The following is a 25,248-nucleotide window of genomic DNA, read 5'->3' as shown; positions in this document are numbered from 1 at the left end:
TGACCAAGTTGAGCTATCCCTACTGTTTCCCCTAGGCACATGCATGCTTAGCGGAGTGTGCATGTACTGTGAGCAGAAAAAAAGGGGTTTGGCTGGGTCTAATATCCCTGAGAACAAAGGTGTGTGTCATTTATACAAACTTTGTATAGCTCAACAGTACAAGCAAATATAACAAACTTTGTAATATATCTTATCAGACAAAGTTTTTCCTTCTCCTGTTATCAAGCATCTCCCTCAATCCCACTTCTTTAAAATGTCATCCACAATGGAAAAAAAACAGCTTAGTAACAACTTTTGTTTTCTGGATACAACTTTTAGCAGCTCAGGGATCAGATTACAAGCAATACAAGTCTATTGATCGGAAGGAGGGAGATTGGAGGGGGAGTGCCTGGGAGCACACGTACTGCAAAGAGAGAGAAAAAAAGAAAGAAATTGCAGAGCAGAAATCTGCTGAAAAATCTGATATACAAGATAAATAATGAGTCATCCACTTTAGTTGTCTCCTAGTTTTGCTCCCTAGTAGGCTACATACGTTTCTGAACCGTCCTTTTTCTCTACACTGTAGCATTTACATTGTCTTTGCTTTGTTACAGTTGCAAAACAGAAGAAGACATGGAACAGAAAGGTCCTCTTCATCCTAGGAGTTTTTTTTACCTTGGGGATAATTGCTTTAATTGTAGTAGCAGTCGTTCAGAATAGGCCTCTTCCAAAGAATCTTAAGGTAATTTACATAATTAATGTTATTATTGCTATTATGGAAAATTATTGCCTATTACAAGGAGATGTTGAGACTTGTCGAATGTGGCAGTCTGACCACTGGCTTATGTGATCACAGAAAATCAGCTGTTTCTATGCTGCACCATTCCTGACCAGACATTAGAGGACGCTGCATCGCAACCTAGCGGTATACATAGAAAAAATAAGTCCCCAGGATAAGCCATCAATATTTGATTGCTGGGGGTCTGAATCCGGTCCCCCCTATCTGCAAGTGCCATAGCCTCTCCAGTGTTTACCACAGTTCATCCTTGCATCGCCTTACTATTAGTAGTGGTGGTATAAGATACTGCAACATAGTAGCATTCAATTGAAGACAACAACACTACCTTCACCGCCACTAATAATAGTACAGCAGTCTAATATTAATGGTCTGTCCTTTGAATGGACCCTCTGTTTTGTAAGATGGTAGTAGAATTTATAAGCTGAAATTCATGCTCTAAACTGCTTCCAGATAGCTGTTAGGTCATGAAGACACATGGTACCTTTCACAAATCTGTCTGTGCTTCTAGGATGAGGGGTTTCATGCCTTAGCATGTGTTTGGGAACACCTCTTTGACACTTTTCACTGGAGAATAAAATAAAATAAATTTATGTTTTGGAAGCGTAAACAGACATATGAAAGGTACCATGTGTCTCCTTCTCCTAACAGCTATCTAACAGTGTCAGCAGTTTGCAACCTGACAGATTCCCTTTAAACTTTATCCCAACTGGCAATCAATTTGCCCACTTTTCTACACCAAAATACTGGCACCATTATGGTGCATTTTAAACTACGTCCCTTCCCAAAAAGTTATACCCTTTCTATATAAACCACACAAAAAAGTATCTAAAACACGCAATAAAACAGGACGCACCAAAAAGGAAATTTTTTTACGACCCACTAGTAAATCTTCCCCAATGTGTTTTACAAGCTCTAAACCTTCACTAGATGAGTAACGTTGTGCGGTAATACTGTATATTGTAGTTTGGACATTCCCTTGGCAAATGTCATAGTTGCCCTATTGGCTGTTGTCCAGAAAAGTTCTACCGTCTTAGTTTGTATAAAAAAAAAATATTTATATTAGTGGGTAACAAGCGTTTGCATTTACATGTAATTTATTTCTTTATGTTGTTTTTGGAGGGGGTTGCTTTTACTTACAGTGAAGAGCTTATTATTCGTTGGCCAAAGCTAATGATACTTCCTATGTAAATACTGTCAGGGTGGCACATATGGGAATTGTAGGGTCAGGGAAGTTTTCTTAAAGAAGGCTTCTCGCTAGATGTGTGTAACACATAATTAAGATGGCAGCGCCTACTCCATAATATTCCTTATCTCCCCTTGTCAGGTTTATTTTCATTGTGCAGCTTTTATCCAAGAGAGAACCTCATTAGTGTCAGCTTCAGACGGTAACATACCATTTACTGAGTCTGGGAGACATTCCAGGACTAAAACTGCTGACAAATGTGCAAGATTATATACAGCATTACACAATTAGGCAGCTCTTACATCTTACAATGTGCCATCCTATATTTATCCTATATAGGCGTACATGTGTGAATGCCAGAGAAAACGGCAAGGTTGTGTCTATTAACTGAGGATAGGTACATGCATACAGTGCTTTTGCTTGGCACCCAGCCTATAGTAATGCATAGAACAGCTTTAAAGCTATGGATGCCTTTGAAAGCATTTTTGTTTGATTATTGTCATTATTATTATTATTATTATTATTATTATTATACATTGTACTTACTATTTTTTTTTTAATAATTAAAAAAATGTTCTTAGTTTCTCTTCTGCAGCCTGCATGATTTAAAGTGTACCTGTCGTTATAACTTTCAAAATCGAAACCAACAATAGATGTGATATAAAGCAAGTTTGCAATATACAGTCTTTTTTTTTTTTATCATGCTGTAAAACAAAGCCGAACTTACCAGAAATCCAGGTCCAGTCTCCTGAAGGCAGATTTTCTGACTTGTGCTGGTTGAAAAAAAACAGACTAAATACAGTATTTCCGGTCAGTACAGAGAGTCACGGCTCAATGTTTCCATCAGTCACATGACTGCCTTCTCTCTGTGAGCGCTCAGATGGCCTGGGAAACACAGGACTTCCTGTTTTCTGACTGTTTCCTGTTTTTTGAGAAAAAAAAACTGTCAGAAAACAGGAAGTGCTGTGTTTTCCATGATAACTAAAAAAAAAAAGAAAAAGAAAAAAAGAATGTAAATTGAAAACTTGCTTTATATCACATCTACTGTTGATTTAGATTTGGAAAGTTATAACAACAGTGACACTTTAACATATAGGGGGACATGCATCAACGGGCGTACATTTTTTTTCAGCGGAAAGTGCTGATTTGCGCATGATTTTATTCGCAAATGGGCGATTTGCGAATATAATATTCGCAAATCGGCACTTTCCGCCGGCTACGCCGGGGGGCTGGGAGGGGGTGTAACGGGGGCGGGACGGAGGGCGCGGACTCAGAGTCCGCGCGATTCACCATTCATTCCGCCAAAAGATACGCCGAAAACCTACTCCAGTGCTCAGCTGGCATAGGTTTTTGGCCGTGCGCACCGGAGCGCACGGAATTTATGTAGAGGCAGTCCGCCTCTACATAAATCCCCATAGCGCCGGAGATGCGGGGACATTTTTAAGTCCGGCGTAAAAAACGTTGGACTTAATAAATGGCCCCCATAATCTCTTCTTCTGTTTGAAAAGCTATCTGAGGATATGGCCTCCAGATACAAACCAGATACAAATCAGATTGGAGGTTAATTAAGGAGAGGGGGGAATAAAGGCTGAAGAGTAAGCAATAAGGCAACTTCTCTGAATAAGACAAAGCAGCCTGCTGTATACAGTATATGAAAATAAAAGAGAAATTTTCATAGGGATCTATGGGAAACATTGCATTCAGAGGTATCTAAAACCATGGTACCAGCTCTGCAGAAGATGCTTTCATGCTGTAGTTTTGCAAGGTAGGTTCAAATCTCAACAGGGTGCTAATCCAGGAAGTGAACAGTAACATAGGTTTTCCCTAGGACCATCCTGAATCCCTTCACTGTACTTTTATCACCTTCATTGTAGTATGTATATAACTATGCCAGTAATGTTACATAGGTAATGTAGAAGTACTGGCTACTAATAAAATAATATCAGCCATACAACATACATACAATAGTACCAATGATAATGCAAAAATTCTACAACAGTTCTAACAATAGTGCATAGATAGATACTTCAACTATGGAAACCAGAACTCAAATACTCAAGCATAAAAAATCCCAAAATATCGCTTAAATAATGCTTTAATACAGAGTCAAAGGAAAGCACACCGAACAAAATTACTGCTCCACATATTGCCTAAACAAATAAAGGGTATGCTGTAAAGTAAACTTATAAACGGTGCTGTAAAGTGGGTAGATAAATAGCGATGTAAAGTGTGCAGGTAGATTGTGCTGTAAAGTGTTAGGTAACTAGCGCTGTAAAGGGTGTAGATAAATAGTGCTGTAAAGTGTGCAGGTAAATAGTGCTGTACAGTTTGTAGGTAAATAGTGCTGTAAAGTGTGTAGATAAATAGTGCTGTAAAGTGTGTAGATAAATAGTGCTGTAAAGTGTGCAGGTAAATAGTGCTGTAAAGTGTGAAGGGAAAAAGTGCTGTACAGTTTGTAGGTAAATAGTGCTGTAAAGTGTGCAGGTAAATAGTGCTGTAAAGTGTGTAGATAAATAGTGCTGTAAAGTGTGCAGGTAAATAGTGCTGTAAAGTGTGAAGGGAAAAAGTGCTGTACAGTTTGTAGGTAAATAGTGCTCTAAAGTGTGCAGGTATATAGTGCTGTAAAGTTTGTAGGTAAATAGTGCTGTAAAGTGTTTGGATAAAAAGATCATATTCCCAGACAGTAACATATAGCAAGAATACACTTATCCTTTATTGCCCAGTTGAATATTGCATACAGTGACCCCATGACAACATCAAGCACAATGGCTCTTCCATGAAAAGGAGAGTTAAAATAATAATAATAATAATAATAATAATAATAATAATAATAATAGTTCTACCTGTGGCTCTCCTGTGATTCTTTTGCTGTCAGGGGATGCTGGGAGTTGTAGCTTAGCAGTAGCAGGTGTGTCATAGGTTGGAGAACAATGTTATACAGCGTAGCTTCCTAATCTTTTCTACTGTGTCCTCTCCAGCACTAAGCAATACCTGGGCCGCACCATTGGTTGACATTTATTCCAACATTTTTTGAATATAGCCTAAATTTATCTTAGAACTCATAATAATTAATTGTGGTTCTAAACCTGCAGCCTGGGAATGACCATTGTACAATATAGTCCAAACACCTCATTGTACAATATAGTTTTAATGGTTTTTGTAAGATGATAGTAGGATTTATCAGCTGAAATTCATGCTCCAAACTGCTGACAGACAGCTGTTAGGTCGAGAAGACACATTGTACCTTTCACATGTATGTCTGTGCTTCCTGAATGTAGAATAGTGCAAAGGGCTAAGGGCTGTAATTCCTCCTCACTCCCCTTTTCATCCCTATTCTTGCGTGATTAACATTTAGCTGCAGAAGTTGATAAAGCGGGGATGGGAGGGGGAGTGAGGAGGTGTTTCATCCCTTAAGAGAATAAAATAACTTTTTATGTTCTGGAAGCGTAAACAGACATACGAAAGGTACCATGTGTCTCCTTCTAACAGCTATCTAACAGTGTCAGCAGTTTGCAACCTGAATTTCAGATGACAGATTCCCTTAAGTTTTTATCCTAACTGGCAATCAATTGGCCCACTTTTCTATACCAAAATACTGGCACCATTATGGTACATTTTAAACTACGTCCCTTTCTATATAAACCACACAAAAAAATGATCTAAAACACGCAATAAAACAGGACGCGCCAAATAGGAAATTTTTTACGACCGATTAGTAAATCTTCCCCAATGTGTTTTACTAGCTCTAAAGCTTCACTAGATGAGTAACGTTGTGCGGTAATACTGTATATTGTAGTTTGGACTCTCCCTTGGCAGATGTCATAGTTGCCCTATTGGCTGTTGTCCAGAAAAGTTCTACCGTCTCAGTTTGTATAAAAAAAATATTTATATTAGTGGGTAACAAGCGTTTGCATTTACGTGTAATTTATTTCTTTATGTTGTTTTTGGAGGGGGTTGCTTGTATTTACAGTGAAGAGCTTATTATTTGTCCAAACATCTCACTAACAACTAGGGGGCGCCTCACAGTCTGAGGTGCACTGTTTTAGAGGAAGCAAGTTGCTATGCCAGTCACAAGAACCAGAAAACATGTTCTAGATCAGGGGTAGCTCTCCATCTGTTGTAAAACAACAACTCCCATCATGCCTGGACAGCCAAAGCTTAAGCTTTGGCTGTCTATGCATGGTGGGAGTTGTAGTTTAGCAACAGCTGAAGAGCCAAGGTTCCCTACCCCTGTACTAGATCTTTGCTGTTCGCTGTATACACTGTGACATATCTGCGTCTGCGGCTCCCATCCCTATAAATAGATGCATCCACATATAAGCAGGTGGCTTCCATTCAGTTTGTTATCAATAATCCCACATTTACAGGAAACCAGAGAATCGAAGGACAAACAAATATTGCATATTTCACCACCAAAGGCTTTATGGTTATCTCATTTAATATGTCAGACTCTGATAGGCAGGACAACAACCTGGAAGGAATCTGCCCCCCCCCCCCCCCCCCCCCCCCCGCAGAGACTGCTGTATAGACTGAGACAATAGGAACGGAGAAACACACAGCGCTGGCACAGTATATATAGGCACAGGATTCTAGCTATAATATTTCAACTTTGCAAATACTCTTCTTGTTTTTATTCTCTTTACGTCTTCTGCACACTTCAGAGCTGAATTCAAATTGCTGCCGCTCGCCAAAGTAAGAAAACAAGATGGGGGGGGGGGGGGGGTGTTGCCTTCATGCCCCCCCAGGGATCTGTAGATCGGCACCCTGGTTCCTTTGTTATGAATGGAACTGTACTCGAATGGAGTGCATGTATGAATGTATTTCTCCAGCGAGAATGAATATAGCTGAGGGTCACACACCAACCAGTGGCTTCGTTCATAACAAATGACCCGTAACGCCAATCTAGGGATACCCAGTGGGTATGGAGATTTGACCCTCCGCAATAACATACCTGTGAATAGGGGGCAAGTAAGTTTAAATCAACACCCTCAAGCTGTCCCCTGGGCATCCAAGGCACATGACCAACCTGCTCTCCCTAGCTATACCCTTGGGTATATGTTTTATGCATAGATTTTCATTATATGAAGACAATACTCTTAAGAGGGTTGACTAGTGCATATTTGTATGAAACGTGTTTGATGTCAGTGTCACATCATCTTCAAGAAATATTTATAAACATGTCTAGTGATAATCCTCTTGACCTTAGTGGGATCAATACATTGGTTTTCTGATCACATGTAGTGGTCTGCAATGAATGTAACAGGCACAAAGCTGCATAAACATCAAGAAAATTAAAAAGTAGGTAACTAATGGTCTTCGATTCTCTGCAGTATGGCATTGTGCTAGATGCGGGCTCCTCACACACCAGCCTATATGTCTATCACTGGCCAGCCGAAAAGGAAAATGACACCGGAGTTGTCGAACAGGTAGCAGAATGTAAAGTTGCAGGTTAGTAGTAAAATTTCCAATCTATATATCTATCCATCTATGATGCATACAGCAAAAAGAAATGTTGCACTCTTTGTCAATAGGTAGTGCAGCCGGTGCACGCCATGATCCACACGTATAAAAACCAAAACAAAAACGTGAAGAACAAGATGTCATGCCCATGTGCATGGTGCAATGGTGTATCTACAGTAACCTCCCCAATAGGTTCATCTGATCTAAGAAAATGGAATCACCCTACCTGGGGTGTAGTGATTTGGCAAAAAAGTCTGAAGTTTTCCAAATAGAGCTGAGCGCAAGTCGAATTGTTTGACATTTTAATAACGGTGGCGGAAGAAGTTGGGTACAGCCCTAGGGAGTCCTGGAAAACATGGATACAGCCGTAGTCCATAGGCTGTATCTGTTTTCCCAAGCTCTATAGGTATAGGAACGATCGATCGGACTTGAGTTGCATTCATCTCTAATTCCAACCAATTCATGGCGTAGCCACAGGATATGTATAGCTGATAGGTTGAAGTTTCAACTATGGGAACCCCACAGACTTCAAGTTTTCTTGCTATTTGTTTCACTAGAACCTTGTCCTTACAGTAGGCCGAGGTTCACTCACCATGTATTTGAAACGGTTCTTAACTTCTTTCTATGTGTTATATTAGAACATAAGATCATCCATTTAGGGAGGACCCCCAACTCAGGACCTACCAATATTTGCCCCAATAGAAAGCTGCTCATTTATCCTGTAGTAGTCACTGCTGGGGGAATGTAAGGCTGGCTACAACTTTCCCTACTGTTATAAGATTGAGAGGCAATCAGGTGATCATTGGTTATGAGTAGAGATGAGCGAACCTTGAGCATGCTTGAGTTTGTCCAAACCAGAACTCTCTGCATTGGATTACCAGTGGCTTAACAAGTTGGATGCAGCCCTAAGTTCATAGGCTGTATCCATATTTTCCAAAACTCCCAAGGACTACATCCAACTTCTTCAGCCACTGGTAATCAAACGCCAAGGGTTTGGGTTTGGACAAATCAGAGCATGCTCAAGGTCTGCTCATTTCTAGGTATGAGACATCACCTTATAGGCATTGTACTTGATGTGAAATTATGGCTACCAGTAGCGCCTAGCAGACCCCATCGACTTATAACGAGGTCCGCCATATAGAAAGGTCAAAATCATCACAAGAAAATATTACTGTAGGGTAAATTCACACGGGCCGATCCGCAGCGGATTTTACGATGTGAATTTGCAGCGAAATCCGCTGCGGATCCTATGCCAATGACTTTCAATGAGGATACATACTTGCAGCGGGATTTACATCCTGCAGCCGGCCGGAGCATACTTTACTTCCTCCCTGCTCCTGCTTGCTTCGGGGGTTCTTGGCTTGACTTGCCGCTCAGCCAATCAGTGCGCTGCCCTGCCGCAGCAAAACTGATTGGCTGAACGGGATGTGAAGACGCCGAGAGCCCCCGAAGCAAGCCGGAGGAGGGAGGTGGTAAAGTATGCTCAGCGGGGGGTTAATGGCACTGTCACATACATACTCCCAGCGGGATGTAAATCCTGCTGCGAGTATGTATCCCTATTGAAAGTCATTGGCATAGGATCCACAGCGGATTTCGCTGCAAATTCGCAGCGTAAAATCCGTTGCAGATCCGCCCATGTGAATTTACCCTTACTGAAAGAGTTGTAGATCCTTGGAACAAACTTCTACCAGATGTGGTAGGTAAATCTACAATAATTGAATTTAAACCTGCCTGGTTTATACATATATCTATCCTAAGGGTGGGTTTACACTACGGAACCTGAGCGGAGAATTTCCGACGGTTTCCATAGCTTGTACCCGTTCATGGCCGCGCGCCTTTCCATCGTCTCCATAGACACCATTCTATGGGCGACCCGACATGTCAATTTTTTTCGGCGGAATGTGGAATCCGCCCATGCGTACAATGGTGTCTATGGCACGGACGGAGAGGGGCGCAGCCGTGAACAGGTACGAGCTATGGAATCCGTCGGAAATTCTCAGTTCGGTTCCGGAGTGTGAACCCACCCTTAGATAATAAGAAAGGAAATACTTATAGGGCAAACTAGATGGACCAGCTGGACCTTTTCTGCGGACAATTTTCTATGTATCTGTACTGAGTGTTTAAAAAATTATATATATATATATATATATCTATATATATGTAGGAAATGGCTCAGATATAGTCACCAGTAGACTGTGTTTGGTCCACTAACCTCAGTGTAAGTGTGCTGTGGTATATGGGTACTTTTTTTGTCAGTATTCCAACCTATACTAAACCACTGCTAAAAAAAAATGGTGGGTCATGAATATGCCAGGAGAATTCTGAGTGCCTGAATAAATCATATGTAAGCCATGGAACAACATGCGTTGTCTAATCTGTGGTCACCTCTGTTTGTTTCTCCATTGCTCTCTTCATCCCCACTCATGCCTCCTTATGACTAACATAAACTAAAGAAATAGGATATTCTGTTGTGGCTTTCCAGAAATAGCTGTTCGCGAGTGATAAACGAGACTGAGATCCCTGCGCACAGCCGTATTTCTCCTTCTAATTTAGTCCAAAGCTGTGAACACCAGTTGGATAAAACATAAGTCCTGGCCCTCATCCATCCCGTTTAGATTTGGACGTAAAGGAAAGTACAGCAGATTTATGAGCTGTTTATTTTATTTCTGTCTCACAATGTCAGAGCTGTATGTCTGCCAACAGCAAAGCTGGCACGTAGTCAGAAAAGAACAGGAGGGTACGTGATGGATGATGACATCACAGCGACGACACATTGTTGGTTGCTCCTGGTCATGGACAAGGGCCGTTCCTTAGCATAGTCAGAGTAAATACTTCTGTTAGTGTATATAAATATAGTGTACCTGCTTATAAATCATATTTGCAATAAAATTTCAGATGTTTGGTTAGCGTCCTAGAGGCACCGAAGTAATGATATACTATCCTATGACATAGTAATCCAGGATATTTGACAATTCGACACCAACATGTGGATAGGTATCATGTTACTAAAATCATCAGATACCATGCAAATTAGTTTCTTTAGTCATAATGGGGTCTTGCCGTAAAGGGAAGCAATGTAGTCCAATCTGCAGGCATCGTGTTATAGCGCAGGAAGAGCGGAGAAGATTGATATATAGTTTTGTCGGAAAAAATTCCAGTATTACTTGTTATTTATATAAATTTCTGCTATTCTAGGCTGAGTAGTCAAATGGGCAGGTTACTGAGTAGCACCGCCCAATTGACTACTTCAGCCCAGAATGAGCAGAATGAATAAATGAAAGGTTACCCTGTAACTATCTCTCCTGATCCCTTCAGACAGGTCAATGGGAAGAGGGAAAAAGCCATGTCAGACAACTCTGGTAGCTTGTTTATCCAATAACAAAAGAATTGGGCATAGTGGGTGTGACTGACCTTGAATGGAGCACTCCAAGAAAAATTTATTTGTCCCCTATCCACAGGATAGTGGAAAAGTAAGTGACCACGGGGAGACCCCTTAAAAGGCTTATCCCAAAATCTAAACTTATCATATATGTACAGGATAGGTGATAAATAACTGATCAGTAGCGGTCCAACTGCTGGAACCCCCTCCAGTTACAAGTACAGAGGTCAGTTGTGACCCGTGTGCTCTGCACCATAAATGGAGCACGTCTGAGCATGCGTGCTGCCACACCATTCACTCAAGGGACCTTTGTTCTCCATTCTTGTGACCTGTGCCCATCTCAGAAGCCAGACACTCATCAGCCAGTTATCATTTATCCAATGGAGAGGCGATAAATTTCAAGGGGTATTCCCATTTCAGTTTGTTACGCCTGATCCTGATTGGAGTGCTTGACGTGGCGGCTGTGGAAAGCGCTACATTCATTACAGGGATTATCACATTACCCATTCTCAGGATTCTTGCAGTCACACTCCAGCCACCAACTTGGCTGGACAAGTCGACAAACTGAGATGGGAATACCCCTTTAAGGCTGCAGCTGCAACATTTTAGCTGCTTGCACCCTAAATTTTGGGATAACCTCATTAACATTAATTTATAGACCACACATTTTGTACTTTCAAATGTATTAGCATATGAAGATAAGGGCTGTGTGATACAGAGCTCCATATTTCCTACATAGACATAGAGCTACATATTCTGGCTACCTGCACACAGGAAATGCCTGCTCAGCCAATCACTGGCCCCCACAGTGATTATCTCAGCCTTTAATTGGCTGAGCAGACTTTGTGTACGGGCAGGGCCCTGGTGGTTAGTATTCCTTTTTTTTAGGTCAATTTTTTTTTATATCAACAGACATGTCCTAGTCATTATCAAATCAGAATTTTTTTTAGATTGCAGGGAACTACATAACGTTTTTTTTTCTCTTCCAAAAAGGCAATGGTATATCTAGCTACTACCTGAGGCCTGTGGATGCCGGTCGATCTCTTCAGTATTGCATAAGGAAAGCCCAAGAAGTGATTCCAGCCAGTCAGCAGAAGGAGACACCTGTGTATTTAGGGGCCACTGCTGGAATGAGACTTCTCAGGTATCATAGTGTGCTGGTCGGTCAGCTCTCCTGATATGTCAGCGATAGTGAATATTTGGTGGCAAGCTACAACCAGGACTTAGAAACCCGCTGTGGCTCAGTAGCTGCTTTGTTCACCATATACAACAATGTTGCTTGTGCTGTATAGATATGGTTCACTGTATGGCGGTGCACCGTATTGTACTATATTGAATGTAGTAATATAGTGCGACAATATAGTGCATGTGACAAAGTATTCTAGATCAGGACATGATCGTGCAATTATTTAGGAAGTTTCTCAAGATCTGTCATCATAACTTTTATAAATGCAATGACCATATACTAACAGTCTTATTCTACTGTAGGCGGAGTAACCCGGTGGTGGCCGATCAGGTTCTGACTTCAGTGGCGAATACATTGCGGTCTTCTCCCTTTGATTTTCAAGGTGCCAGAATTATTTCAGGACAAGAAGAAGGAGCCTATGGTTGGATCACAATTAACTATCTTCTAGGAAACTTTAATCAGTATAGTGTAAGAATTTTTTTTATTTATACATAATTTTGATGCCTAGTGTGGAGTAACAATGGGAAAAACACAACGCAGTATCCATAATATGCGTAGCACGAGATTTTAGGGGATAGTGCACAACACTAGGAATCTATTATTTTATTTACTGTGTTATTTACTGCCTCCCAAGATCCTGATCTAGGCATGGGGGAAACCAGGAAAACATAAGCTATTTGCATGTTGTTTGTTTTTATTTTTCTGTCAACTTATGGTGCGTTTACACGAAACAATAATTGGCCCGATCGTACGATTAACGATGTCGGAGTAACGATTTTTTTTCATAACGATCAGCGTTTAGACGGTACGATATATCGTATGGAAAAATCGTTTTGCGATCGCGCGCCCGCAGCCCGGCCCCCCGCTTGCAGCCCGGCCCCCCCGCTCATCCGCAGCCCCCTGCGCCAGCTCGATCGCCACCCCTGCCGCCGCTCCGGTCGCCCCCCGCCGCCGCTCTGCTCGCCACCCCCGCCGCCGCTCCAATCGCCCCCCGCCGCCGCTCTGATCGCCACCCCCGCCGCCACTCCAATCGCTCCCCGCCGCTCCGGTCGCCCCCGCCGCGAGCATACGTTACCTGCTCCGCTCAGCAGGTCTTCCGACATCCCCGGCTCCCCTCTTCAGTGCACTGATTGGCTGAAGAGGGGAGCCGGGAATTTCAAACGGCGGCGGGGGGGTGGGGTGGCTGCAGCGGCGGCGGCGGCGATGAGAGCGGCGGCGGGGGTGGCGATCGAGCCGGCACAGGGGGCTGCGGATGAGCGGGGGGCCGGGCTGCGAGCGGCCGGACTATTGCGCGAGGACTGTTTACACAGAACGATTGGCGAATTTTTTGGGAACGACGAACAACGATTTGATGACATGTTGAAAGATCAAAACGAACGATTTCTTAGTTTGATCGTTCGCTGCGTTTACACGTACGATTATTGTTCAAATTCGATCATTATTGCGCAAATTCGCACGATAATCGTTACGTGTAAACACAGCATTAGGCGATACTATATTCACACTACGGTACATTCATATGAACAAGTTTATGAAAAAATGCACCAGGAAAGTTTTTTCTGCATATACTAACTATAGTTATAGGGCCCCATCGACCCGAGAGAGGCAGTAAGGCCTCATTCACACGTCCGCAAAATTTGTCTGTAATTGTGAATCCCTAATTGTGAGCAAATTTAATTTCATTGGTTTCTGTGTGCCTATGTATACAAAAAAACAAAAACGTGTCCTAGTGCGCACCAGATTTGTGGCACAGAACACGAATAAAAGTCTATAGGATCCACAAAAATATACTGACATGTGAATAAAGCATTAGTATATTCAATAGCCTCTGTAAAGATTGCATTAGCATTCCTTCTTTTTTCACTTTGCAATTTCCTATATAGAGGACCCCCCCAAAAAAAGTATTCTGTATGCTTTCTATGCGTTGCGACCAATGGCCAACATTTGTCATCCTATGGCTATACAACAACATACATCTGGAGTACATGTTGGCAGGGTCGTATTACCAGCTGCTGCTGCCCTAAGCACTAAACCTGAAGGCGCCTCATCTTGGGGAGCCTAGTTTCGGCCTCATGCATTTCTCTACATGTGGAAACATTGTCTTAATTGGATTTTTCATGGTTTGTAACTGCTTAAAACATAAATTATTGTTTGAAGGAATTCTCACCACAGGATTGGTAGATTGGTTTGTAGGCCCTGCATGTTGGAGGTATACACTGTGAAACACTGTCTTTTGCTCACCTGACGGATCGCCTTCCATTTATAAAAGCGTCAATATGATAGACCCACAAGTTTTAGGCAGTGGTTGTATTTGGTTATATTCTTGTCGACAGCAAAAATAAAAATGACAAAAATGTTTCTTTTTATTCTATTAGGCATTGCCATTTTTTAGGTCAGCGGGAACATCGGGAGCTCTAGATCTTGGAGGAGCCTCAACACAGATAACATTTGAGTCCAATGAAAGCACGGAATCAGAAGATAATACCTTGCACTTCCGATTGTATGGAAGAAGCTACAACGTCTATACACATAGCTTTCTATGTTATGGAAAAGACCAGGCCCTCCGTCTGCGACTTGCTAATAGTATAATGGTGAGTAAAGGGCCTAAACATCTGTTATATCATTTGTGGGAAATGAATACGTCTGGATGATATTTGAAGCATAGTTACAGATGGCAATAGCCTGATCCAGCAGTCATGTGTTACTCCTTCTACTTCCTAATGGTAACAGGGGCAAAAAGAGTAATATCTGACTGCAGGATCAGACTACACTCAGGATTTGTTTGTAGTCTGTAACCATGGAGACCCATACTTCTGCAGGGGAGTTGTACAAACAAAATAGTTATTTTATTTTTATTCTAGATGCATTGGAGCAATAAGAAGTTTGCTTGTGGAATAGTACATAGAAGTTTTGAATTATGAAAGAAATTGAGGTAGCCCAAAATAAACATACGTTGGCCCATATTTTTTAGTCCGCCTGAAACCAGAACTTTTGCCCACAACAACCAATCACAGCTCATCTTTCAAATCTTAACTAGCTCTATTAAAATGAAAACTAAGAAGAGATTGGATGCTATGGGCAAACCAAACGTATTGATAAATCTGGGCCAGTGTGTTATACCTAGTACAGGATCTGAGGGGGTAGAGCATGGCACAGAGTGTCTTTCTTTGGTGTTCTTTACATCTGTAGACCAGGAATGGGGAACCAGCTGTTGCCAAACTTTGATTCCCAGTATGCCTGGGCAGCTAAAGCTTTTAGCTTTGGCTACCCAGGCATGATGGGAATTATAGTTTTGCAACAGCTGGAGGGCCGACTGTTCCCCATCCCTGGTCTATAGATGTAAAGAACGCCAAAGAAAGACACTCTGTGCCATGCTCTACCCCCTCAGATCCTGTACTAGGTATAACACACTGGCCCAGATTTGTCAATAGTTAGAAGAATAATTATTACATGCTAAAATATAATAAACTAAAAAAGTTGGATTCAACCCTAGGGCTGTGCTGACTAAAATATATCTTGTAGCTGAGTGTTCATCTGCATCAGGAACATTCTTATACCCCACAATTGATGCTGAAAAAACATAATTTTCCACCCTGGCTCAGCCATCTTTTTCCTGCCAGCTGCACAATGGCTCCAATTAAACAGTTTTTTATTGTTCCCTTTTCCTCCCATTCTAGACTCTGGGTTATTATATCACTTGCTCCAAATAGTTGCGGAGTATTTCAGTTTGGTAATTGTTTCTACAAATTGCTCTGCGTTTTTATGTTTTGCTTCCGAAACTTTTCGCACCAGCAGTTTGGAGTTTTGATTATTTATAGCAAAAATTTAAGCCGCTATCACACGAACTTGGGGATTTTTAGACTTGGGGGTGGTTAAATAAAGTCTATTGTGCTTTACTGTCGCCTTTCAACGAACAGTAGATTTTCAGCATTAATATCTAGTCTCATCGTGTTGGAGTATTTGATAAGTTTTGGAATATCTATGTTTAGATATAGTTCGGTACTGTCCATGTTACCGGAATAGATATAGTAAAATAGTTATAAAGTAGGGGAGGCAATATGTTCTTTTATTTCCTCGGTGGTGGGGGTGGTGATCATCTTCTCCTAAGCAAATGAGGCGGTGGTGTTCCCTAGAAAAGCAGCCGGTTGGTCAAAAGTAATTATCACGATTCTTCTGCACAGGCGACTACTTTAGTCTCCACAGGAGCGTGAGGATGCAATGTAACTAGGGCTGGATTTGCCTATTAGTACAGTAGGTGAGGGTATCTGCTGAAGGAGGCCGCTGTCCACATGTGTTGGGAAATCTTCCACTGTATTCAGCCTGTGGATAAAAGTCACCTGATTGAGGTCAGAAAAACATAATTTTGGCCTCTGTTCAGGTGATTTCCTTTGTGCCTTGCGCTTTTCTGCTGGATGGAATCTCCAGCAGAGATTCTGCTTTTTATTCTGCTTTATTCCATAGAGCAGGATCCAGCAGAAAAAACACAGACCTCTGTAGAGCCACGGAATCCCTAAGAAAATGCACAATAGGATGACATATCTTGTTTTCTGCAACTCACTTCCCCACTTTGCTGTTTAGACTGTGACAAGGTCAGCAGAGTGATAACATATTCATTACAGAATGGGGGATCTTTTGACCAGTGACAGCTCTATTGTTACACTGGATAATAGCTCTATTCACAAAGGTCTGTTTACCGCCTATATAGTGAAGGTATTCCTTGTTGCATACCCCAGCTGGATTTCACAAAATATGGTGTAAAAATAGAGCCTTAGTCCAGGGCTACATAGTGACTTTGATCTTGAAGACACTGTCACCTTACACTGTCACCTTGCAGCACTTCTGCGCTACAGCAAGTCGCAGAAACGTTGCACAAAATACTTGGGTGCAATTTGCTGTCAGGTGTGTCACTGTTTTCAACTGCCTGATCCATTTGTACTCAGGGAAATAAGCTGATAAACCAAGGCAACAAATTGTAGGATTACAGTATAAAATATAAAAAAAGAGTAATTAAGGCAACCTAGACGTCTATAGGTGCTATTGCTCCATACCGTTTAGGCTGTAGAATGAACTATATATCTGACTATCTTTAAACATCCCTATGTGGTTTTGTATTACAGAACATACAGAATATCTCCCTGCTGGATCCCTGCTTTAACTCAGGATATACAAGGAATCTCAACACAAGTGATCTCTACAGTAGCCCCTGCGTGTCCGATCAGAGGACGCCAACATCACCGCCAAGTATACAAATCGAGGGAACGGGAGATTACAATCTATGCAAGCAAAACGTCCGGGAAATCTTCAACCTATCCCATTGCAGCTACTCCAGATGCTCATTCAATGGCGTTTTCCAGCCAGCTTTACAGGGGGAATTTGGAGTGAGTTTACCTTATTGCATGCTTGGTTCAGGGCTTATGGATGCATGTTCTGGGCATGGTGACTTTTGACTGGGTGACCAATCACAGATCATAAATATACAGAACTAAAGCAGCAATATAGTTGATATAAGTTGTTTGCTTAGCTGTCACATATTAGAATTCACAGCTTGCTCCCTGTGTATGATACTAGGAATACTATGTACACTGCTCAAAAAAATAAAGGGAACACTTAAACAACACAATATAACTCCAAGTACATTAAACTTCTGTGAAATCAAACTGTCCGCTTAGGAAGCAACACTGATTGACAATCAATTTCCCATGCTGTTGGAATGGAATAGACAACAGCTGGAAATTATTGGTAATTAGCAAGACAGACTCAATAAAGGAGTAGTTCTGCAGGAGGGAACCTCAGACCACTTCTCAGTACCTATGCTTTCTGGCTTATGTTTTGGTCACTTTAATGTTGGTTGTGCTTTCACAATCGTGGTAGCATGAGACGGACTCTACTACCAACACAAGTGGCTCAGGTAGTGCAGCTCATCCAGGTTGGCACATCAATGCCAGCTGTGCAAGAAGGTTTGTTGTGTCTGTCAGCGTAGTGTCCAGAGGCTAGAGACGCTACCAGGAGACAGGCCAGTACACCAGAAGACGTGAAGGAGGACAACAACCCAGCAGCAGGACTGCTAACTCCATCTTTGTGCAAGGAGGAACAGGAGGAGCACTGCAAGAGCCCTGCAAAATGACCTCCACAGATGGGGGTTGTGCTCACTGCCCAACACCTCCAGGATACTTGGCATTTGCCAGAGAACACCAGGATTGGCAAATTTGCCACTGGCGCCCTGAGCTCCTCACAGATGAAAGCTGGTTTACACTGAGCACATGTGACAGACGTGACAGAGTCTGGAGACACCATGGAGAGCGATCTGCTGCCTGCAACATCCTTCAGCATCACCTGTTTAGCAGTAGGTCAGTAATGGTGTGGGGTGCTCGCCAGAGGTAGCTTGACTGCCATTAGGTACCGAGATGAGACCCTCAGACGCCTTGTGAGACCATATGCTGATGCGGTTGGCTCTGGGTTCCTGTTAATGCCGGACAATGCTAGACCTCATGTTGCTGGCGTGTGTCATCAGTTCCTGCAAGATGAGGGCATTGAAGCTATGGACTGGCTGCCCGTTCCCCAGACCTGAATCCGATTGGACCCATATGGGACATCATGTCTCGCTCCATCCACCAACGTCACCTTGCAGCAGAGACTGTCCAGGGGTTGGCGGTTGCTTTAGTCTAGGTCTGGGAGGAGATCCCTCAGGAGACCATCCACCACCCCATCAGGAGCATGTTTTTCCACTTAAATTTTGTGTGTGACTCCAAATCCAGGCCTCCATTGGTTAATAGATTTGATTTCCATTGATGACTTTTGTGTGATTCTGTTGTCAGCACATAGTATTCAATGTGAAGATTTCATTCATTCAGATCTAGGAGGTGTTATTTGAGTGTTCCCTTTATTTTTTTAGCAATATAGAAAAGAACTAAAAGTAGATCAGTAAAATGGCATGAAGTGATTATATACACATATTCATTGTCAAAATATGGCTGCTTTTGTCAGTGTACTCACCACCGATCCCCCCCCCCCCTCTTCCATGTATGCCGTGCATCAACTTATTCCCTGTTTGTCACTTAATAGACATAGGTGCTACATAAGTGATATAACCAATTGTGTCTACATAACTGATTATTCTAGAACACAGGTGTCAAACTCAGGCCCTCCAGCTGTAACAAAACTACAATTCCCGCAATGCCTGGACAGACAATTCTAAAGCTTTTGTCACTGTTGTTAAATTGTTATAACATCCAGTCCCTGGTAGTCCAGTGTTATAACATATAACATCCAGCCCCTGGTAGTCCAGTGTTATAATAATGACCCCCTGGTGGCCCAGTGTTATATTACGTAATCCCTAAAAATGCAGTCTGATAAAATCCAGATGCTTGGTGATCCAATAAGCTTGGCTTCTAACCATGGTCACCCAGTGAGGTGGTAGTGAGACTCTGATAACCCAGTATGATAGAACGCATCCAGTCCTGTTGACCCACTTCTGATCCAGTTGACCAGATTCAGTCTCTGGGCACCCAGTGTGATAGCAACCAATCTCTGGTGACCTAGTGTAATATCATTCCCTGATGACCCATTGTAATGGAACTAAATCCCAGGTGAACCCATTAGATTAGTAGCCAGTCCTTGGTCACGCAGTATGATCCCATCTGTTATAAACAGGCAGATAATACGAGTGTGTGGCTTCTTATGTACTATATGTCATTCCTTACAGGCATTCTCCGCTTTCTTTTTTGTAATGGACTTTTTAAAATTAAGCAAGGATAAGTTTTCTCTGGAGACAGTGAAGGAGACTGTGGAAAGACACTGTGCTAAGCCCTGGAGTGAGGCAAGTCTCTTACTATTACCTACATCCTGGTCGGGTGGTGGGGACATGGTCATAATGGTGTCTTGTAAACTGTGTCCCTTCTTCTATTCATTAAGGTAAAAAGAGAATCAGGAAAAGTCAAGGAAAAATATCTAAGTGAATATTGTTTTTCTGGCGTTTATATTCTAACTCTTCTTGAACTTGGTTACGGCTTTAACTCCAGCATCTGGAAAGATATCACTTTTTTAGGAAAGGTAATGGTGTTTATGCTGTTATTTATCATCTCGTCTGTATCTCAAATCTGTCTATATATCTCTCCATCTATTATCTATCTATCTCTCTATCTCTCCATCTATTATCTATCTATCTATCTATCCATCTATTATCTATCTATCTATCTATCTATCTATCTATCTATCTATCTATCCATCTATTATCTATCTATCTATCTATCTATCTATCTATCTATCTATCTATCTATTATCTATTTATCTACTGTGTATATCTTCTCATATCTGTCTATCTATCTATGATTGAAGTGGATAATTTTACCTTTAATTCAAGGGGGTTTACCAAAATTTTTCAATTTGCGTTTTAGGAATTACTCTCTTTTTAGGGTCCTATTACACAGAGTGATTTTTAACGATAAACGATCGCAAAAAAGATTGTTTATCGTTAACCTGAAATCGTTCACCATATTACACAGAACGATAGCCGTTATTGTTACTATGATCGTTTATTCCTTCTGATCCCAGCAGAGCAATAAACAATGTGCTATTACACTGAACGATCCGTGAAAAAATGTGGAACTTGAGCGAACGAATGTGGAATTACAGCGAACGATTAGTGAACGATTAGCAATAATTTTAGGTTCAGATCTAAATCAACAACATACGAACAATTTTCCGATCGTTGCCTGCAATTACACAGAATGATTATCGTTTAAATTCGAACGATATAACGATTTTTTGCACGATAATCATCCCGTGTAACAGGGCCCTTACATAGCACTTCCATTTCCACAGACTTGAAAGCAATTGTTCAAATTAAAATTATTCTAGAATGTAAAGAATAGTTTAATACCTGGCTGAAGACTGGAACCAATGGACATCACCAGGTGACGAGTTTCCTCCCCTGAGATGCTTTATTGTAGTCCCCTTCACTTGCTGCTTGTTTGTGGTCCTTTTGCTCTCTGTTTAGTCTTCAGTATGTGGAAAGCTGCTCCATCAGGGTGGGGTGAGATGACTGACTTTAGCAAACGTGATTGGACAATTGACTGATGAGCAGTTTTGTGGTCTGGGGTGGCCTGTCACCTCATTCATGACAAATTAAGGAGATAAAAGGTCTTTAGTTAAAGGGAATCTGTCAGCAATTCTGAGCACTCTAAACTGCTGAGAATACTATACAGAAGATCTGGAGCAGTATATTGACACCTTATGTGTTTGCCGTATGACCAAAAAGACTTATAATGTGCCATCATGGCAAGTGCCCTGGAGTACCTACTAGAGGGTGTATTAAAGGAGAAGTCCGGCGAAAATTTTTATAAAAGTATTGTATTGCCCCCCAAAAGTTATATAAATCCCCAATATACACTTATCAAGGGAAATGCACATAAAGTGTTTTTTTTCCCCTGAACTTACTACTGAATCAAGGCTTCACTTCCTGGATAATATTGTGATGTCACTTCATGGATAACATGGTGTTGTCACTTCCTGGATAACATGGTGATGTCACTTCCTGAATAACATGGTGATGCCACGACCCGACTTACGGAGCTGTGCGGGCTGTGCTGCTAAAGAGGATGATGGCAGGGGGACACTGAGGGACACAGGGCACTGGGGGGACACTGAGCATCCCTCTGCCATCATCCTCTCCAGCAGCCACAGTTGTGACATCACTATTTTATCCAGTAAGTGACACCACCATGTTATCCAGGAAGTGACATCACCATGTTATCCTGGAAGTGAAGCCTTAATACAGTAGTAAGTGCAGGGAAAAAAGCACTTTATAAGCATTTCCTGTATTAAGTGTATATTGGTGATTTGTATAACTTGGTGCTCGTTACGAGTGCTCATAGCTACAGTACAGAGCGCAGCAGCATGCAGGGGGGGTTGACCCTTCAGGGGGCGACATGGATGGGTAACTTACCCATCCAGATGGCACCCCCCTGGCAGGCTGGTGGCCGGAGCCCTGTGCGATCGCACTGGCCGCACAGAGCAAAGGCCGCCCCTGCTCAGGGTGGGCCCCTTTAACCAGTGGGCCCGGTGGGCCTCTGCTTAAAGCGGCCCTGCGGGTCACTGGTGTCTATTGGGGATGTGACGGAGGATGGATAAAGCAGGATAATCACTTCATGTCACTTCACAGTATAAATGATGTAAAATATGTTAGAAAATGACCACAAAATTACCACCTTCTAAAGGTCAATAATGGAATGTTCTTCAGTCGTCTGACCTCACCATGATGGAGCATGCATTTCAATTGCCAAAAGCCTGGCAAAGTACCTCAAGGGATCAAACTTGACATCATAGGTTCCTGTATTCGGGAAGATACAAGAACTAGCCCTTATTTTAAACTTAACTTACTTTTGAGCTTCTAAAAAATGGAGGAACAATGTTAAACTCTTATTGCAATATTGCAACATTTTTGTTAATCTCCTTGAATCTAAGGGCTCCAATTTGATCATATATTGATGGACTTGTTTCAGGCCTATCAGTGCCTAGGTCTATTTGAGTCCAAAATACTTCAGGACTAAAGGTGCAACTCATGTCCAATTGTCCTGCATTTGATCACCGGTGGCTATGGCTTAGGGCTCTATCCATGTTTTCCCAGACTTCCTAGGGCTGCATCCATCTTCTTCAGCCATTAGTAATCAAATGCAGGACAATTAGACTTAAGTTGAACTCATCTCTATTCATGACCAATCTATATCTGTTTATCTTCCAATCCGTCAATTCACCTTTCTACAGATAATCTTCTTCTGTCTTGTTTCTGCAGATCCATGGCAGTGACGCTGGATGGACTCTGGGATACATGCTCAATTTAACCAATATGATCCCATCAGAGCTTCATCTTTCTCCTCCGTTGTCTCACGTTGGTTATGTAGGACTCATGGTCTTTTTCTCAGTTTTCCTACTATTGATCCTTTTGACTTGCTGGCTATGTTTCCGGAAGCCAAAGTGTCTACAGAAGGGCATCATTTAGGAAATATCTTACAATGCGGATCACTTTTTGGGATTGGAGAGCTGCTCCGTGGATTTGCCTTGCCATGGATTTCTATGGTGACTTTGCAGATCGGATCAGCCCTAACATGGGAAGAGAACATTGAGCCTTTTCATACATTGTGGGACCATACAAGCCATGCTTGGAGCACAACTATTGTTCTTGAATGGAATATTTTATCAACTTCATATTTATGAAGCTTTTAACTAAGATTATTTTTTCAAGAGGAAACATGATGGAAGACTGTGAGTAGACTGGACTAAAATAAAATTCAATGAACGTACCGATGGGGCTTACGTTCAGAACTATAAAAAAAAACTGATCTCAGGTGACATCATATAACTAGGTCTATTACTGTATTTTTATAAGCCCTTGTCATTTATAATAGGTTGCATTCCCTTGTCCTTGTCAAGAAAGCCATAGCATTGCTATTGTGTACTCCAACACGTTATGTTTATATATAAAAGCAGCAAAAACTTCAAATGGCACTGTAGTGTGAGTGCTTGACCAGACACTGTGTCTTCTAGTGCAAGAAATATTTTTCACGTTGAGCAAGATGACTATTCTTTTGTAGAAACTCAAGAAAGTTTTATCATCTGTCTGACCAATGGACAACACATTTCTAACTTTTTTTTAGCATTTGTTGTGTGTGTGTTTACCTCTCCTGACTACAGAAAACACATCGATACGCCCTAAATGCTCTGCTGATAACGTTTTTTATATATACATACACCGATCGGAGCTCAGTTTTTCCGATACAGCGCTTCAAATCCCCCTGTGTAGACATGAAGGTAAAATTATTCTGGCTGCCTTCAGCCAACACTAGGGGTAGCCGAAGAGTTTACTGCATACAGTTTATACATTGAACTCAATAATAAATCAGTATGCATTAAGCTCCTAGGCTTTCTCTTGTAGTGACCAGAATAGAATGTCTATACAGGGGCATTGGGAGCTTTGTTTCAGTAAAATGGAGCGCTGACTGATGTAAAAATATACATTAAATTGATCAGAGAGATGAGTGTTTTTTTTTCATGGCAATCAGTGCATGCAGTATAAATACGCAGAATAGAAGGGAACCTCTCACATTGAAAATGCTGTCCAATCTGCAAGCAGCGTGTTATAGAGCAGGAGGAGCTGAGTAGAGTGATATATAGTTTTTTAGTAATTTATTTAACTCTTTTAGCTTAGGAGTCCAATGGGCGGACCTAATCATTCACTGTAGGAGTGGGACCACCCACTGGACTCCTAAACTCAGAATGAGGTTTAAATTATGTTCTAAGCCTAAGACAGGACACTTATAATACCCAGCCAATTGGATTAAAACCCACTGGTTGTTGTGAGCATTGCATTCAGTTTGACTCTGCTCAAGAATATACAGCCCTATAAAGTATATTGCACACTGACCTTCCTATTAAGCATGGCGGCATGGCAGAGGGAAGGTAGGACAGAGTCATGCCCTATACATGTAATAGCAGTGTTTGCAGCTATGTCTGGTCTGGGAGAGATCTGAAAGAGAATTTATTCTAAAAGCAACAACAATTGAGTGTTTTATGTACTTTATAAAATGTATGTAGTTCTATATTACATAAAATAAACATATCAGGTTTCTTAGTTTTTATTGTTTTATTATACTTGTGTGTATTAGCGGTAGTACTGCCCATAGGATTGGTCCCAAGCTATTGTGTACTAAATTCACTAACTATGGATCCAGTTACACCACCAGGCTGAGAATCACCTTGTTTAATAAGCTAACGAACGAACAAACAAATCCACCTTCACTGGCTGATTCCATGGTTTTAATATGTTAAAGGGGTTATCCAGCGCTACAAAACATGGCCACTTTCTTCCAGAGACAGCAGGGCCATCTGGGTGAAGACCCTATTACACCCAGCAATTATCAGCTGCTTGGTGTAATAGCTAGTGTTAAAAGGCAGCGATCAGTTGACATGCACGATGTTGATCCTTGTCTTTCAACATGTTGGAAAAAATTACCACGATAGCAGACCGCCGCCATCTCCTATGGGCTAATCCACCCCCCGCGCAGCTCTCTGTGGCCCTTGCTCTTACCCGTGTAATAATGATGACAGCAAGCAGGGAAAGAGAAGCAAGCGAGCGCTGACCTGAGAGGTTGGCGCTCGCTTGCTCCTCCAGATCGGCCCTTGTAGTAGGACCTTTAGACTTGTGATGTCACAAAGTAAAGGCAGGGTTACCTGGGTAGATCTGGTGATGTCACAGAATGAATGTCAGA

At 41.8% G+C, this 25,248-nt stretch overlaps 1 protein-coding gene across 2 annotated transcripts in view; it reads left to right on the top strand.

Annotated features, from left to right (window-relative positions):
- The window catches only part of ENTPD1 (ectonucleoside triphosphate diphosphohydrolase 1), a 70,733-nt gene extending 46,461 nt beyond the window's left edge, over positions 1-24,272 (top strand). For both annotated transcript variants that reach the window (XM_069978932.1, XM_069978931.1), the window contains exons 2-10: positions 594-721; positions 7,292-7,409; positions 11,794-11,944; positions 12,289-12,454; positions 14,362-14,577; positions 17,104-17,364; positions 19,689-19,802; positions 19,898-20,035; positions 22,776-24,272. In XM_069978932.1, the coding sequence (XP_069835033.1) occupies positions 594-721; positions 7,292-7,409; positions 11,794-11,944; positions 12,289-12,454; positions 14,362-14,577; positions 17,104-17,364; positions 19,689-19,802; positions 19,898-20,035; positions 22,776-22,982 (1,499 nt within the window). In that variant the 3' untranslated portion in view covers positions 22,983-24,272. The remainder of the gene's footprint in view (positions 1-593; positions 722-7,291; positions 7,410-11,793; positions 11,945-12,288; positions 12,455-14,361; positions 14,578-17,103; positions 17,365-19,688; positions 19,803-19,897; positions 20,036-22,775) is intronic.
- Positions 24,273-25,248: the final 976 nt, after the last annotated feature.

Source organism: Dendropsophus ebraccatus, chromosome 8 (assembly GCF_027789765.1).
Source record: "Dendropsophus ebraccatus isolate aDenEbr1 chromosome 8, aDenEbr1.pat, whole genome shotgun sequence".
Taxonomy (NCBI): Eukaryota; Metazoa; Chordata; class Amphibia; order Anura; family Hylidae; genus Dendropsophus; species Dendropsophus ebraccatus.
The sequence above is the reverse complement of the archived record's forward strand: the minus strand, read 5'-3'. Positions and strand labels throughout refer to the sequence as shown.